The sequence below is a fragment of the Zootoca vivipara genome, chromosome 6 (genome assembly GCF_963506605.1).
Source record: "Zootoca vivipara chromosome 6, rZooViv1.1, whole genome shotgun sequence".
Taxonomy (NCBI): Eukaryota; Metazoa; Chordata; class Lepidosauria; order Squamata; family Lacertidae; genus Zootoca; species Zootoca vivipara.
The window spans coordinates 94,315,265-94,332,045 of record NC_083281.1 but is presented as its reverse complement, the minus strand read 5'-3'; the positions used below and the strand labels follow the sequence as shown (position 1 = coordinate 94,332,045).

General features: G+C 47.3%; 1 protein-coding gene across 2 annotated transcripts in view; it reads left to right on the top strand.

Moving 5' to 3' along the window:
• The first annotated feature begins 895 nt into the window (after window positions 1-895).
• The window catches only part of KCNIP3 (potassium voltage-gated channel interacting protein 3), a 106,214-nt gene continuing 90,328 nt past the window's right edge, over window positions 896-16,781 (top strand). Inside the window, exons 1-2 of one of the 2 annotated variants that reach the window (XM_035120095.2) lie at window positions 896-1,036; window positions 14,864-15,029. In XM_035120095.2, coding sequence (XP_034975986.1) covers window positions 1,031-1,036; window positions 14,864-15,029 — 172 coding nt within the window. In that variant the 5' untranslated portion in view covers window positions 896-1,030. Of the gene's footprint in view, window positions 1,037-12,639; window positions 12,883-14,863; window positions 15,030-16,781 lie in introns of those variants that run through there. The other variant, XM_035120098.2, reaches the window with a different exon arrangement.

Genomic DNA, 16,781 nt, shown 5'->3' with positions numbered 1-16,781 from the left:
TCATTATGTCTGGCTCCTAATGCCGGCTCTTCTCGGGACATAAGCCTGAGATGGCCGGTGCTATGTGTGGCCATTGAGGCATGTTTCGCTGGGCACTTGAAACCCACAAACAGGCTGGCTTCTCCCTGTGCTGAGCTCTTGGTGTGAAGGTCCTCAGGACATGGAGAGACAGAGGAAGCAGGCTCTACGGCTGCCTTCCCCAACCTGGTGCCTCCCAGCTTTTTTGGACTACCAGCCTCAGCATTGTATGACCCTGCCTGATGGCAATTGTAGTCCAAAACAGCCGGAAGGCACCAGGTTGGAAAAGACTGTTGTAAGGCTGAGTCCCAGCAGAGTCCAACTAAGCTCAGCCTCCGACATCATTTAATTAGAAATAGAAATATCAGTAGGCATCCATTGCAAATCTATCCAAACTCCTGTTCCCATCAAAGTAGTTGGGCAGGCGGCCCCCAGCAGAATGGGGATGACAAAGACCAAGTGGAAGCACCGGTAGTGCCAGGGGCTGCCAACTACGACCCAAATGCAAAGAAAGGACCCAACTCTTTAGGTGGGGGCATTTGGGCAGAGGCGGCCTTCCTCACCCCTCAGCCCCAATTGCCACCCGAGCCCCGCCATCGCCTCCCGCTGGCCTCCGTCCTTCGCAGAATCCGAACCCGCTCGGTGAAAAGGCACAAGAGCGGGCTGGGCGAAGAGAAGTTGGCAACCCTCGAGAGGCAGGAAGGCAAGAGAGCGGGGCGCTTGCCTTTGGCTCTGGGCTCCCGGCCGGCCGCCCAAGAGGCACCTGCCCCCCCCCCTCCCGCCGCCGCGTCCGCTCGCCCTGGGCGGGGGCGTTGCGAGGCCAAGGAGCCGAGGGAGTTAACGCCGCCGCCGCCGTGTGGGTTTTCGCTCGGCATCGGCTCAGCTGCCGGCTTGGGAGGGGACGAGCCGCGCTCCGCCGCCGGTGCCCAGCGTGTTACATCACGGCCAGCTCGTCCTCTTGCCGCTGCCGCCGCCGCCGCTGCTGCCCCACAGAAGCTCTGCCAAGCCAGCCATGCAGGTAATGGGGTCCGGCGAGGGAGGCAGCTGCAAAGGGGGCGCCAGGCTGATCCCCTCGCGGGGTGCCAAGGCATGCGTGGGATGCGTCCGGGTGCCAAGGGTGCCAGGCGCTCGCTGCTGCCCGCTGAAGCCCGTTGAGGTGGGAAGCGGAAGGGAAAGTTTGTCTCCAGGGTGGGAGACCCCCCATCCTTTGGGGGCGCCGGAAGCGGGGCCCCAAAGTGAGTGAAGCAACGGGGTTCTGGGAACAGTTGCCGTTGTTGGTTTTCAAGTGCTTCTACAGCACTTCTGAATGTTGAGACCATAGTCTGGTTTCGTTTCAGCCTTACAACAATCCTGCAAGGTAGGTTAGTAGGGTGGAGGAGAGAGAAAATAAAAGGTCAGCGAGGGAGTTTCTTAGCCGGTTCAGCGATCTCCAAACCTGCTGCTTTGTGCATTGCCCCCTTTAAAGTGCTCTAGGCGGGGGTGGGGGTGAGGGTGTCCCCCCCCCATCAGAACAGGTTTGGATGGGTCTGCACAGGCAGGCCAGGGTGCAACAAAACAACTGGTGGTGCAGCAATAAAACTGCTAGCACATTTGCAAAGCTAAGCAGGGTCTGGTTTCAATTTGCATGGGGGACCTTGTTTTGAGATTCCTGCATTGCAGGGGGTTGGATAGATGACCCTCAGCGCCCCTCCCAACTCTACAATTCCATGATTCTCTATGACGGGAGCTCCTGTTTCCAGGACTGGCTACTAAATGAATGGGCCATAAGTTAGGCAAGTCTAGGATTGAATCTGGTCTCTGGCTCACAAGGTGGCCTCTTGCAGCCATCTATTATAATAAGAGGACTGTCCTATCCTACAGGGTTGTTGCTAAGATTACTGAAATAATGCACATGGACTTGGGCTTTGAACAGTTGAGAATGCTGCAAAGTGTTGTTATAGCTGGTGTTCATTTAAGGACATGCACCCACCAGGGATCCAACAAAAGCCAGGAAGGTTGAAGCGGGGCATTTTGGGGCTGGCAGCTGAGGCTTCCCACGCCTGCCTGCATTGCAAAGTCCACTGCACACTCAGCTTATATAGGGATTTTTCTAGCATGCCCCCCTGCCCTTTCCCCCCTCGTCATTTTACCCTTTTAATTGCCATCTTCTCCATCCACTCTCCAGACCTAACACTTTCCCATATTAAGATAAACCAGGCAGATCATCTGCGTTTTGTTTCTAAGAAGAAAATTAAAATTAAAAAGCAAAGCAAAATACAGGAACACAGGAACCAAGGAAGCTTGCTTTGTACCAAGTCAGACAAAGCTCGGAATTCCCAACACTGACTGGCAGCACCTTTTCAGGGTTTCTGAGTGGGCGAAATACCCAGCTCTTCCTGGAGAAACCAGAGGTTGAACCCAGGACCTTTTGCCTGCAAAGCAGGTGTTCTTCTGCTGTTCTTCTACAGCCTTTCCCTCAAAAGATTTTGAGTCAATTATGACAGTACTCTGCTGCAGAGAATCTTTTCTCCCAAGGAACTCAAGGTGGTGCACATGGTTCTCCCCATTTTATCCTCACAACAACCTTGTGAAGTAGGTTAGGCTGAGCAAGAGAGAGAGACTGGCCCAAGGTCACCCAGTGTGCTTCATAGCTGAGCAGGGATTCAAACTCTGGTCTCCCAGCACTCTAACCATCATGCCACACTAGCTCCCCACCCTGCTCCCTGAATGAGCTGGAGCTGGCAGGAATCTGGTACTGTTCACATATGTTTCCTAACCTTAACCCCTGCCACTAGGTAGCTGTGTGCCACAAAGCCACTGCTCTCAGCCTCTGCCCCACAACTGGGGGTGATAATTACAGTCACTGACTTGCCTTGCAGGGTTGTTGTGAAAAATGACTGAGATAATATCGCTGAAGGGGCTTTGAACACACAAAAGAGGCTCTAAAAATGCTGCCTATATTTTGGCTGCAGCTCAGCGGCAGAACATCTGTTTGCCTTCAGAAGGTCCTATGTTCAATCTCCAGTGGCCACAGGCAGGTGAAGGGGGGGGGGGGGAGAGCCACTGCCAGACACTGTTGACAATACTGAGCTAGCTGGGCCAATCATCTGACTTGGTATAAGGCAGTTTCTTTGGACTTGGAGCTTGAAGACCTTGATTCCTGCACTGCTTGAATCAGCTGGTTGATTACAGGATTAGGCCCAGGCTGAATATCTCAACTCAGCCACAGACTTGTTTTGTGTCCTTAGACCAAGCATCCTTCACTTTAAGAGACATTCCCACAACACCATCTGTAACATGTGGATGATAATAATCCAGGGTTTCCTTACAAAAATGTTATACAAATTGATCCATGGGCGTTCAAACACTTGGAAAGTGCTGCATAAGTGCTAAGGATCATTTCTTACTGTTTTAGCTACAGGTTATCTGGGTGACCACAAGCAACCTTTCTCAGACTTGTTTCCCCATGTGTAAAATCTGAATAATAGCAACATGTTTCATAGGGCTGTGGCAAGAATGAACCTAGGTTGTGGAACCTCCAGATGTTTTTAGAGTCCAACTTCCACCAGCTCCAGTTTACATGGCCAATGGTCAGGAATGCTGTGAGCAACATCTGGAGGCCCAAAAGTTCTCCATCCCTGAATGAGAGGTTGTAACACTCCTTGTGCAGCAAAAGAACCCATATCAGCCACCTCTAACCTACATGCTGACTGGGGCTGATGGGAGTTGTAGTCCAAAACAGGCGGAGGGCACAAGGTTGGGAGAGGCTGGCAGCGAGACTCGGCCTCTTCCCCCAAATCTGAAATTTCTCCCCCTTCCCTTTGCTCAAACTATTCTTGCTTTCCCCCACATTGGACTCCAGAGCTTCCTATTAGCCTCTGACCCCACCATTCCTCTATCTCCTTCTCCATTTGTCTCCTCCTTCCTTTGCCACACAGTCCTCTTGGGTGAACCCAATGCCAGCTTCAATGACTGATGCCTTTCTTATCTCAAAGAGCAGCTGCCAGCTGAAGCAGCTGCTATGCCAACTGACCCCCACTTTTTCTGCCGAGGGGGGAGGAAAACCTCTCTTTCAGGCAGCATAGATGAGAGAGAGAGAGAGAGAGAGAAGAGAACATAAGAAGAGGCCTGGCTGCTGTATCAGGCAAAGCATCCCTCTAGTTCAGCATCCTGTCATCACAGCGGCCAACCAAATGCCCTTGCAGGAAGGTTCCCACACAAGTCATGAGGACAACTGCACTCTCTCCATTTGTGATTCCCAGCAGCTGGTATTCGGAGACATTCAGCCTCTAGCACTGGACGTAGAGCAGGTGTCCCCAAACTAAGGCCCGGGGGCCGGATGCGGCCCAATCGCCTTCTAAATCCGGCCCGCCAACAGTCCGGGAATCAGCATGTTTTTACATGAGTAGAATGTGTCCTTTTATTTAAAATGCATCTCTGGGTTATTTGTGGGGCCTGCCTGGTGTTTTTATATGAGTAGAATGTGTGCTTTTATATAAAATGCATCTCTGGGTTATTTGTGGGGCATAGGAATTCGTTCATATTTTTTTTTCAAAATATAGTCCGGCCCCCCACAAGGTCTGAGGGACAGTGGACCGGCCCCCTGCTGAAAAAGTTTGCTGACCCCTGACGTAGAGCATAGCCAGCTTGGCTAGTGGCCACTGAGAGCCTTTAGGCCAGGGGTCAGCAAACTTTTTCAGCAGGGGGCCGGTCCACTGTCCCTCAGACCTTGTGGGGGGCCGGACTATATTTTGAAAAAGAAATATGAACGAATTCCTATGCCCCTCAAATAACCAGAGATGCATTTTAAATAAAAGGACACATTCTACTCATGTAAAAACATGCTGATTCCCGGACCGTCCGCGGGCCGGATTGAGAAGGCGATTGAGCCACATCCAGCCCCTGGGCCTTAGTTTGAGGACCCTGCTTTAGGACATTATTTACAGAACAACATAAGCAAACAAGTAAAACAGGTCCTTGCCTTCACCAAATTTATGCTAGTCTAAAATTACACAAAGGGGTGAATGAGGAGGAAGACATCAGGGGAAGTTAAGAAGGGATGAATGCAATAGCCCATAAGATTACACTGACTTTGTAAGAAGAGCTCAGCTGGATCAGGCCAATGGCCCATCTCCATGGCCAACTAGCTGCCCCAAGGGGAAGACCATAAGCAGGGCATGAGCCCAAACACACTCCACGTTTCCAGTTCCCAGCAACTGGTGTTCAGAGGCTTGTTGCATCTGACAGTGGAGGCAGAACATGACCATCATGGCAGAAGAAGACAAGCGATGAAGACCCTTCACCCATTATCTGCTTTAGGTGTACGTTTAAAAGGATAAAGTATGTATGAAGCAAATAATATGTTTGCATGTGTCACAGGAATGTGCTTGTCAGGGAACCTGGCTTGTCTGTAGAGCTTGTCAAGTGCAAACTTGTGTTGGTAGCCACTCGGAGTGTGAAAAGATGACCTAAGAGAAAGGCCACTGATTCACTGGTTCAAGAGTTTGCTTCCTCTTACTGCTTTTTGCACTAAACAAAAGCACAAAGCTGAAAATTGGGAATGACCTCTCCCCTCCCCATTTTTATGTCAATTGCAATTATAATACAGAAAAATAATAATTGAGTTTGCATTTAAAAGAGAACCTACCTAATTTGCACTTCCTGAAACAATACACAAAACAACCTTAAAAATTCAGACTTATCTGATTTTTGCGGAGCAGTTCTCCCAGCCAAGAAATGTATACAAAAATGTATGTACTAGGGGAAGGTATGTATATCTTAATAAAAATAGCAGATAAAAACACATTATTTTAAGGGAAAATATAGTAGGGGAAATTGCATGTAAAAACTAACGCTTTAGGATAAATTTGCACTAAAATGCTAATGAATTTTCATGATAACTAATACAAATTGATATAGAAATTTAAGTTTGGAAAAAGTAGAAACTGAGAGAAACTGAAATGGACAGATTCACCTCTCTCTAACTGCAAGGCAGCCAAAAAGTAACTGAGAACATAGACTTGCATAAAAGATGTTGTTGTTGTTTAGTCATGTCCGACTCTTCGTGACCCCATGGACCAGAGCACGCCAGGCACTCCTGTCTTGCACTGCCTCCCACAGTTTGGTCAGACTCATGTTGGTAGCTTCGAGAACACGGTCCAACCATCTCATCCTCTGTCGCCCCCTTCTCCTAGTGCCCTCCAAATGCCCTTTGACTATTTTGGGCAACTGAAATGGTCAAAGGCCTGGAAACGATGCCTTATGAAGAACGGCTTAGGGAACTGGGTATGTTTAGCCTGGAGAAGAGAAGATTAAGGGGTGATATGATAGCCATGTTCAAATATATTAAAGGATGCCATATAGAGGAGGGAGAAAGGTTGTTTTCTGCTGCTCCTGAGAAGCGGACATGGAGCAATGGATTCAAGCTACAAGAAAGAAGATTCCACCTATACATTAGGAAGAACTTCCTGACAGTAAGAGCTGTTCGACAGTGGAATTTTCTGCCAAGGAGTGTGGTGGAGTCTCCTTCTTTGGAGGTCTTTAAGCGGAGGCTTGACAGCCATCTGTCAGGAATGCTTTGATGGTGTTTCCTGCTTGGCAGGGGGTTGGACTGGATGGCCCTTGTGGTCTCTTCCAACTCTATGATTCTATGATTCTGTCTTTCCCAACATCAGGGTCTTTTCCAGGGAGTCTTCTCTTCTCATGAGGTGGCCAAAGTATCGGAGCCTCAGCTTCAGGATCTGTCCTTCCAGTGAGCACTCAGGGCTGATTTCCTTCAGAATGGATAAGTTTGATCTTCTTGCAGTCCATGGGACTCTCAAGAGTCTCCTCCAGCACCATAATTCAAAAGCATCAATTCTTCGGCAATCAGCCTTCTTCATGGTCCAGCTCTCACTACTGGGAAAACCATAGCTTTAACTATACAGTCCTTTGTCGGCAAGGTGATGTCTCTGCTTTTTAAGATGCTGTTTAGGTTTGTCATTGCTTTTCTCCCAAGAAGCAGGCGTCTTTTAATTTCGTGACTGCTGCCACCATCTGCAGTGATCATGGAATCCAAGAAAGTAAAATCTCCATGGGCAAAGACAACAGGCATAAAAGATGTTAGAAACCGGTAATCCAGCTCTCAGCAGATCATGGAAGTTTTTCCAGTTCAAGAGGGCAGTGGCTGGAGATGCATTTGCACAAACCCATGGGCATCCTCAGACAGGAGGGATGAAGTGTTTTTTGCTCAGATTGGCTTGAAACTAACGCAACAAACACACAAAAACTTACACTGGTCCAGAATGCCTGTTCACACAACAAGAGCAGAGCATCTGCTTTGCAAGCAGAAGGTCTATTTCCAATCCCTGCTGTCTCCAGGTAGGGCTGGGAGATTTCCCTGCCTACAACTCTGAAGAGCCACTGCCGGTCAGTGTAGATCAGGCATCCCCAAACTGCGGCCCTCCAGATGTTTTGGCCTACAACTCCCATGATCCCTAGTTAACAGGACCAGTGGTCGGGGAAGATGGGAATTGTAGTCCAAAACATCTGGAGGGCCGAAGTTTGGGGATGCCTGGCGTAGATCATACTGAGTTAGATGGGCCAATGGCCTGACTTGGTGTAAGGCAGCTTCCTATGTTCTTATTGTTGGCCTGTAAGACAGAGTTGTTCACCTGGCCTTTGGCCTACACCCAACTTGATCCCCTCCCCTACTCTCCCTTTCCCTTTCCCCTTTTCTTATGAGGCTGCATTTGAATTTGCATTTTAATTTTAATGTCGTATTTAATCTTGTTTTTAAGTTCTATCTTAATCAATTGTTTTATATCTAGTGTTAGCCGCCCTGAGCCCGGTTTTGGCTGGGTATAAATAAAATGTATTAGTATTATTTATTATTATTCAGGATGATCAACAAGCACCGTGGGTGAAAGAGGCATCAAACACGTATTAAGCCTCGTGTGGAAATACCCAGTAGTAGTTCTTGTTAGCATCTCTCTGTCTTGAGAGACAATGGAGTGCACCTCCAGGGGTGAAGTTAAACTGCTGTGTTACCAGCACCAAAGTGACCTCCCCAGGGTGCAGTCCTGGGTGGTGTGTGTGGAGGGCCTGGGCTTCCCAGACGGCAATATCCTCCTCTCGCCCTTGCTGATGTGGTCCAAATGAAAACAGAGCAATACATTTGACACCGGCTTGGCTGCAGGAGTTGCTGGAAGGAGGCATACAAGATGCCATCCAACAGTCTAAGGGACTCCACTATGGATTTGTTTTGAGTTTACAAATATAATCATAGAGTTGGAAGGGACTCTGGGTCATCTAGTCCAACCCCCTGCAACACAGGAATCTCAACTAAGGCATCCATGACAGATGGCCACCCAACCTCTGCTTAAAATCCTCCAAGGAAGGAGAGTCCACAGCCTCCCGAGGGAGACCGCTCCACTGTTGAACAGCTCTTACTGTCAGAAAGTTATTTCTGATGTTTAGTCAAAATCTCCTTTCTTGTAACTTGAGTCCTCCCCTCCAGAACAGGAGAAAACAAGCATGCTCCATCTTTCAGGTGACAGCCCTTGAATATTTGAAGATGGCTATCATATCTCCTCTTAGTCTTCTCTTCTCTAGGCTAAACATACCCAGCTCCTTCAACCGTTCCTCAATGCATGGAGGGAATTGGTATACCTGTCTGAATCTCACAAAGGCTGATTAGAAGGAGATAAGCCCTGAACAATGATTCACACTGAGCCGCTGAGTGCCTTGATTGGTTGATTTGATTTTTCCTGGCTCATGACTTGTGAATTACTTCCCTGCTCCTCATGCTATCAAAGGTAGCAGTTGGATGAGGGAACAGGGGGCATTTCAGGTCAGGTAATGGACACCTGGTTAGAATCCTCTAGAACAGACTTCCCCAACCTAGCGCCCTAAAGATGTTTTGCACTAATACTTCCATCAATTTAAAATTGTGTAAATACACATACTTATTGGGGAGGTGGAAGAGGAGAGTGAAGCCCTTGTAGTTTTGCTGGCTGGAGGATTTGGAACACAGAGGGAAGGGACAGTGGCTGGAGAGAAGTGGGGAAAGGGAGAAATGGAAGAGAAGTGAATAAATGAAGGGTGGGGAGCAAAAAAAAGGAGTAAAATATAAAAAGGAAGGATGAGATGGAGCGGGATGGAGGGAGGAAGAAAATGAATTGAGCTGAGGGAGGATGAGGAAGAGAAAAGGGAGGGGACAGGAAAGGCAGCCAGAGGCTGGGGAGATGGAAGGATGAATACAAAGAAGTGAAGAATAGGAGAGGAAGTAGGAGAATGGTTTGCTCTGGCAACCTGGCTTAGCTCTTCTGCAATGCCTGTGCAGGTAACAGTCATAATGATGGCCATTCTCATTCTCATCATCAATTATAGCCTTAATGAATACAGGTACAGTGGTACCTCGGTTTATGAACACAATTGGTTCCGGAAGTCTGTTCATAAACTGAAGCGTTCATAAACTGAAGCGAACTTTCCCATTGAAAGTAATGGAAAGTGAATTAATCTGTTCCAGATGGGTCCGCAGCGTTCGTAAACCGAAAATTCATAAACCGAGGTTCTACTGTAAAACAAATATGTACATAGGGATGGACTACCCCCTCCCTTCTTTTATGGTGCCCTGCCCCCTGAACTCTAAGGCAGTGTTTCCCAACCAGTGTGCCTCCAGATGTTTTGGGACTACAACTCCCATCATTCCTGACCACTGGTCTTGCTAGCTAGGGATGATGGGAGTTGTAGTCCCAAAACATCTGGAGGCACACTGGTTGGGAAACACTGCTCTAAGGCTGGCTATGGTCCCTGCCTGCCACTCATGACCAAATACTGTCTTGTGACAGAACCATTTTTGGGATTGTTGGAGACTCTGTGGCTCTTTGCGGAATGGGCCTCCTTCAAAGAGCGGCTTGATCTCCCTGTGCCACTGGCTTTGGAAACAGGTGTGCCAGCCAGTGGCAACAAGGCCAACACCAATAAATAATGAACAACCTGTGAATGCCGAAAACAAAAGGGGGAGATGCTTGTCTGAATTATTGATGCACACAGAGAGAAGGATCCAGCAAAAAGATAGATAGGACTGTGTCAGGAAAGGAGTCAGGGGGTTGTGGTTTTTTAAAGCAACTTCACTGGCTACTGGTCAATTTCCAGGCACCATTCACAGTCCTGGTTATCACCTACAGGGCCCTATATGACTTGGGCCTATGCTACCTATAAGATCATATTTCCTTATACAAACTTTCCTGGGGGCTAAGGTCCTCAGTTGAGCACCTTCCCTCTGTCCCACCCACATCAGAAGCACGGTTGTTGGTGACAGGAGAGCCTTTTCTGCAGGGTTGCCATACAAAAACACCCAAACATTAGTGATTTTTTGATTGACTTTCCTAAGATCCAGGACAAAGTGCTGCCTTTCAGAAATTCCCCCGGACATCAATTCCACCTCTGAAATCCTGGTAATGTCCGGGAAAATCCAGACATATGGCAGCCCTATTTTCTGTGTGGCTGCTTCCAGATTGTTGGAATTCCTCTTAGGAGAGGTTAGACTGGCTCCCTCCTTGTTATCCTTCCGCCAGCTGGCTATTCAGACAGGCCTTTGAAATCTACGGTGCAATGGGCTGCTGTCAGGGCTAACTCTGTTTTAATTGCTGGTACTAAGTGTGTTTTGATGTATTTTAACTATTGTTCTTAACTAGTTTGTTTTTCATTTTGTATTTTATAATATTTTTAAATGCTAAAACACTAAATCCATAAATAATGTGGGTTGGCATTTTGGTGAGGACACCACCTTGTGGGCACTGTGCAAAACATGCCTGTGCAAGTGGTACCATGCCCACAATAAAAGTGCTTTGTGAAAGCTCCCAAAGGCAATGTTGGATGCTTTCCTATGTTTCTGAATCATGCCTGTGCTGGAGCATGTGATTCAGCAGCCAGGTGACACATTGAAATTACAGGCGACAATTCTCAGCTGAGGCACCTTTCTCAGCAGTCCAGATTAATCACTCAGAGTTCACTGATTTCTCATGGAATGTCAGTTACTCTACCTGGAGTTTCACCACCTTACAGCCAGGACTACAGCCCACCTGAAGACTGTGTTGGCCCATTGAGGGCAGGGGGACCAAATAGCAGTAGGGCACAGTTAAAGTATCACAAAGTTCTGGGCTTATTAGTTTGAGATATATTGTTTGTCCAAAAAAAGGTGTTACCCTACTGGAGGAGTGGGGAAACTCAGGGCCAAGGGCCAAATGCGACCCTCCAGGCATCGTTATCTGGCCCTCGGAACCCTCCTCAGCTGCATGCCTTCTCCCCAGGCCACACCCCTTAGCTGCTGCGCTTTGGATCCTAGTGTTTTTGCCTGGCTGGAAAGCGAAGTCTTGAACTTTGATCATTTCTCATGCTTGCCTGCATGGATCCAGGATCTCGCCTGCTGTACAAATTTGCAAAATTGCATCCATTGCTCTGCCCACTTTTGCCTGTGGCCCCTTCCTCCACTGGCATGTGGTTCCCAGAGGGTTGTCCAGGTGTGAATGTGGCCCTTGTGCCTCTTCTCGCTTTGCTCTCACTCCCCCTCCCCTTTTAGTAGAACTGTGTCTCCAGCTTAAGTAACTGCAGCTGACAGTAGACTTGGTGTACTAGGCATAAGCTTCAGCTGCCTTTATGTCAGATTCTGGCCAGCCAAAGTGGGAGATTGCCCAGGCCTTTGATATCGCCATATGAATATATGGCAAAGGGGTATCAGCCATTCTTACCACACCACTCACAAGTCATGCAGCCACATTCGGCACTGCCTGCAGTTTCCAGGCCACTCTCAAGGGTAGCCCCAAGTAGAGCACATTACAGTAGTCCAGTCAGGAGGCTACTAAAGCATAGTCACTGTAGCCAGGCTGCCCCTCTCCAGGAACGGCTGTAGCTGGCAAATAAGCCAGGGTTGGAAATAGGCACTTCTAGCCACGGAAGCCACCTCGGCCTCAAGTGGCAAGCAGGATCCAAGAGCAGCCCCAGACGTTCACTTTAAAGATGTATTGCCTTCTCCTCCCAAAAATTGGTGCTTATTCCTGAGAACATGTTTAGCATGAGGTCAGTGGAAGCCATCATGTAGTCACGATGGTGCTATTATGTAAGAGAGTTTAAAATGCAAAACTATGTATGCTCTGAGTGATTAAATAAACAACAACAACAACAACAACAACAACAACAACAACAACAACAACAACAACAACAACAGGAAAGTAGAAGCAAGTGCAAAGCAGGGGATGGGAGTGGAAAACAGAAATTGTGATGAGACTGGAGGAGACACTGGGAGGGCGAACTCTGAATGTTGCAAGATTTGTGGCATGGAAGGTTCTGTTCTTCCTGCTTGGTTCCTCTTTGCACTGGCTCCACCTCTCTTCCATCAAAGGTGCTCCCTTAAACACACCTGCATTCCATTGGGTGCGAGGATTGGGTGTTCACCCTCCCATCCACCCTGAGCTGGAGCAGGTGGAAATTCCTTCTCTCTGTGAGCAAATGGAGCAATGGCTGATGTAGGTGCCCCCCCCCCACAATTCTGTTCTGGGACCTTCTTTTTTTTTGCTCTTTCAGATGTGGCCGCTATTTTGTGTCTGGTGCCCACAGCACTTTCTCAAAATGTACCCACTGGCCACAAAAAGGTTGGTGGCCCATGGAAGAATGCAGGCTGTAGGAAGGGTGCAGGATGGAAGAGACCCTTCTAGGATGAGCCGCCCCCTCTCCTCCAGTGTAAGAGGGAGCTGAGCATACCTGGTGGGGTATGCTGCAGAAATGTTTACAGTGTGCTTTACAGTGGAAGTCATGCACATAGCATGTAAGACCATTAAGTCCAGGGTCTAAAATATCCTAGTTGTACTGCTGTTTGGCTGGAGAATATAATGACCTGTTTACCTGGTGAGTTATATATACTTCTTGGTTCATTGTCATCTGCAGTTGGACAAACATTTGCTGGTTCATGTGGCTGATTTATGTTTTGAAGCTGCTTCTTGTAAAAATAGAACATGTTAATACAGTGGTACCTCGGTTTTCGAGCGTCTCAGAAACCAAATGTTACCTACCTGTAATCAGAAACCAAAGGTTTCGGTTTCCAACCGCCGAAAAGCTGGAAGTAATTGCTTCCGTTTTCGAACACGCATCAGAAGTCGAATGGCCTCCGCTGCGTGTTTTTCGGTTTTTCCAATTGAACTTGCAGCCAGACCTTTGTGCCTTGGTTTTCGAACATATCAGAAATCGAACAGTCTTCCGGAACAGAGTATGTTCAAAAACCGAGGTGCTACCGTACTGTACTTTGTTGTTCTCACCAATCTCAAATCATTTTTTTCTTATGTCTTCCTGTTTTAAAAAGGAATGTAGGATGATCCACTGTTTCTGCTAAAACCTACATTGAATACATTTTGTTGGCATAGAAACATCAAACCATGCCCAGAGGGCCTTTTTGCATAACATGCCAACAAGACAGCCTAAACCAACTTGGTGACTGCCAATTGTCTTGGACTACAGTGTGCAGGCTGGGGCTGATGGGAGTTGTAGTTCAAAACATCTGGAGGACATCAAGTTGGCAAAGGTTTACATTACATCAAGTTTTACATTTCCGGGGGTGGGAGAGGGGATTAAAGGGTTTCCTGCTCTTCATCAACAAATGTTAACTTGCTGCCTTTGGGGGAGCTGACTGTGACCAAGCATTATGACCCCTTAAGACCTAATGTGCAACCTAATTTAAGAAGTTCAATAAATGAGTAGATGTTTTAATGCAAGTCATAGTCTGAAAAGATCTGTTGAAATAATATAGCTGTCTGTGTCCCTGTGACCCGGAGGCAGAATCCAGAAGCAGAAAGGAACTAACTGGAGTGGGATCATGGAATCTAAATTTAAAGGAGGTAACATCAGCCAGACCTAAAATGGCATCTACATGTTAAAAGTGCTTTTCAGAAAATGATGCACAGCTTCGCCCACTTCTCCAAAAGCTAAGTTTGCTCTCCAGCTATTAAAGATGCTTTAGCTGAACACAAAACCACTTCAGAGGGTTGAATCATCCACTGTGTCTCTGCAGCCAGGCAGGCTAGAATCCAGAACACATCGGCAGCAGTACCATGGCCTATTTTTAAACAAGGTGTGCATGAGGGGAGGGAAGCATCTACAGGAGCTAGTCCAACCCTCTGCCAAGCAGGAAACACCATCAAAGCATTCCTGACAGATGGCTGTCAAGCCTCCGCTTAAAAACCTCCAAAGAAGGAAGACTCCACCACACTTCTTGGCAGCAAATTCCACTGTCGAACAGCTCTTACTGTCAGGAAGTTCTTCCTAATGTTTAGGTGGAATCTTCTTTCTTGTAGTTTGAATCCATTGCAATGGATTCTGCCATTTCACGTTCTCCTTCCTCCCGGGGGGAGTCTGGCCTGGATCACCCAGGCCATCGGTCTGTACCAATCCATTGCTGCCATCGGTCTGTACCAATCCATTGCAATGGCTTCCCACTTGTGGAATGCTCTCCCCAGGGAGGCGTGTCATTATATATGTTGAAGTGACAGGCAAAACACTCCTCTTTTTCCAGACCTTTGGCTACTTAAGCAATCTATGGTCTTTTAAACTCTGTATGTGTGTGTGTAGCCAAAGAAGTGTAGGAGTTGTTTGTTTGTCTGTTTGTTCCAATAGTACCGGTATATATTTTTGTTTTTTATTTTAAACCAAGAAGGGTGGTATTATTATTATTATTATTATTATTATTATTACTACTACTACTACTACTACTACCTGGTAGTAGGAAGAGCATGGGGCTGGGGCTTTTCAGGATATCACAACATGTGTCATGGGGTATTTGACTAAGAAGGAGCTGAAAACCACCATTCTGAGGCCTCTTGTACCTGTTCTCTTTTAGGATGACAGCAAGGAGACCGACGGCAGCCTCCTGGGTGATCCAGGCCAGACTCCCCCCGGGAGGAAGGAGAACGTGAAATGGCAGAAGCCACGGCTCACCCGCAAGGCTCTGATGAAATGCTGCTTGGCGAAGTGGATCCTCTCCAGCGCTGCTCCCCAGGGATCAGGTAAGGAGTGCAGTGGAAACGTCTGCTCTCTTTTGATTTTTGATTTTATTTTCAAGATTAACATCTAGGTACAGAATAATAAAAATGTGCAGATATTTGCCATTTTTTAGTCAGTAACAGTTATTCCAAAGGCGAATGCAGTGCATCAAGTTCAGTTATTTAGACTAGAGTAGTGATGGCCGAACTTGGCCCTCCAGCTGTTTTGGGACTACAATTCCCATCATCCCTGACCACTGGTCCTGTTAGCTAGGGCTAATGGGAGTTGTAGTCCCGAAACAGCTGGAGGGCCGAGTTGACCATCACTGGATTAGAGCATGGTGCTGATAATGCCAAGGTGGCAGCTTCAATCCTTGTATGGAACAGCTGCATATTCCTGCATTGCAAGGGTTGGACTAGATCAGGGTTTCCCAAACTTGTCTCCCAAACTTGGGAATTGTAGCTGGAGAGACAAGTTTGGGAAACCCTGGACTAGATGATCCTCAGAGTCCCTTCCCAGTCTATGATTCTGTGATTTTATGATTCTAAGTAACAATAGAACACATAGCTATTTTCCATTGCGCAAGGGGCAATCCCCACACAGTGCATCCTTCATAGTAACAGCATAATGATAACAGCAAAACAGCATAATATTAACAGCAAAACTCTATTACAAGTAGGAGACAAAGAAGATAAATAACATAATCAGAGAGTTGGAAGGAACCCTGAGGATCATCTAGTCTAACCCTCTGCAATGCAGGAATGTGCAGCTATCCTGATCAAACCTGCAACCTTGGCATTATCAGCAACACACACTAACCAACTGTGCTATAAGGCCAGGAAAACTGTTTACATGTCAAGATATAAAAGCATAGGATTGCCAGTAAGTGCCATGAACATGATGGGAATACAGTATTAAACCATAAATACAGATGCTAAACATTCCAGATTTATATGAGGGAGGATGCTGTGGGTTGTGCTCCTTATTAACATAACTAATAAAAGAGCTCCAAGTTGAGGTAAATATGCCTGTCTTCATAGTGCCACATAAAACTCTTGATTTTGGGGTTGGTTCTCTAGAAATGAGATATACCACACTTTTCACTATGAAAGAGTAGGTCCATTTGTGTCCCTCCAGTGTTTAGCAGTCATTAGTCTTGCTGCCATTAATAAGTGCCCAATTAGATCTTTGTCAGAGACGTCTAGGATGCTATCAACAGAAAAGTCTGAGAGCAGTAGTGTGCAGTCAGTGGGATAGGGAGACTAGGCTAGTCCCCAAATTGTTCCTGGTAAATTAGAGTTTTAAAGTATTAAAGCCTGGAAAGCTTCTGCCCGGCTTAGGCAGGGAGGCATGGTGCTCACGTGCGCGACATTGTCACACGTGTGACATCGCCCTCGCAAGCTGTTGCTTCCGGCCCTAACCGTTCCCCTATAATTTTTTTTTTGCTGCACACCACTGTTTGAGAGCGCCAATTGTGGATTCATAATTAAATTTTGGACTATAATTTTCCAATTTTCATCAAAAATGGAAATGTAATGTGGCCTAGAGCTCCCTAGGCTGAGGAGGGTACTGGTTCAATTGCTGGCAAGTCCAAGTGTGGCTAGGAATGGTCCCCATCTGAAACCCTGCCAGCAGTGGCGAAGCTGCATGCTCCGGTACTGGGGGCGGAGAGCAGGCGGGGGCGTCACTGGCATGCGTCCCGGGGGCATGGCACGTCTGCAGATTGCCATTGGTCAATCCCAAGTGGGCTGGCTCAAAATGGAAGTCATCCTTTT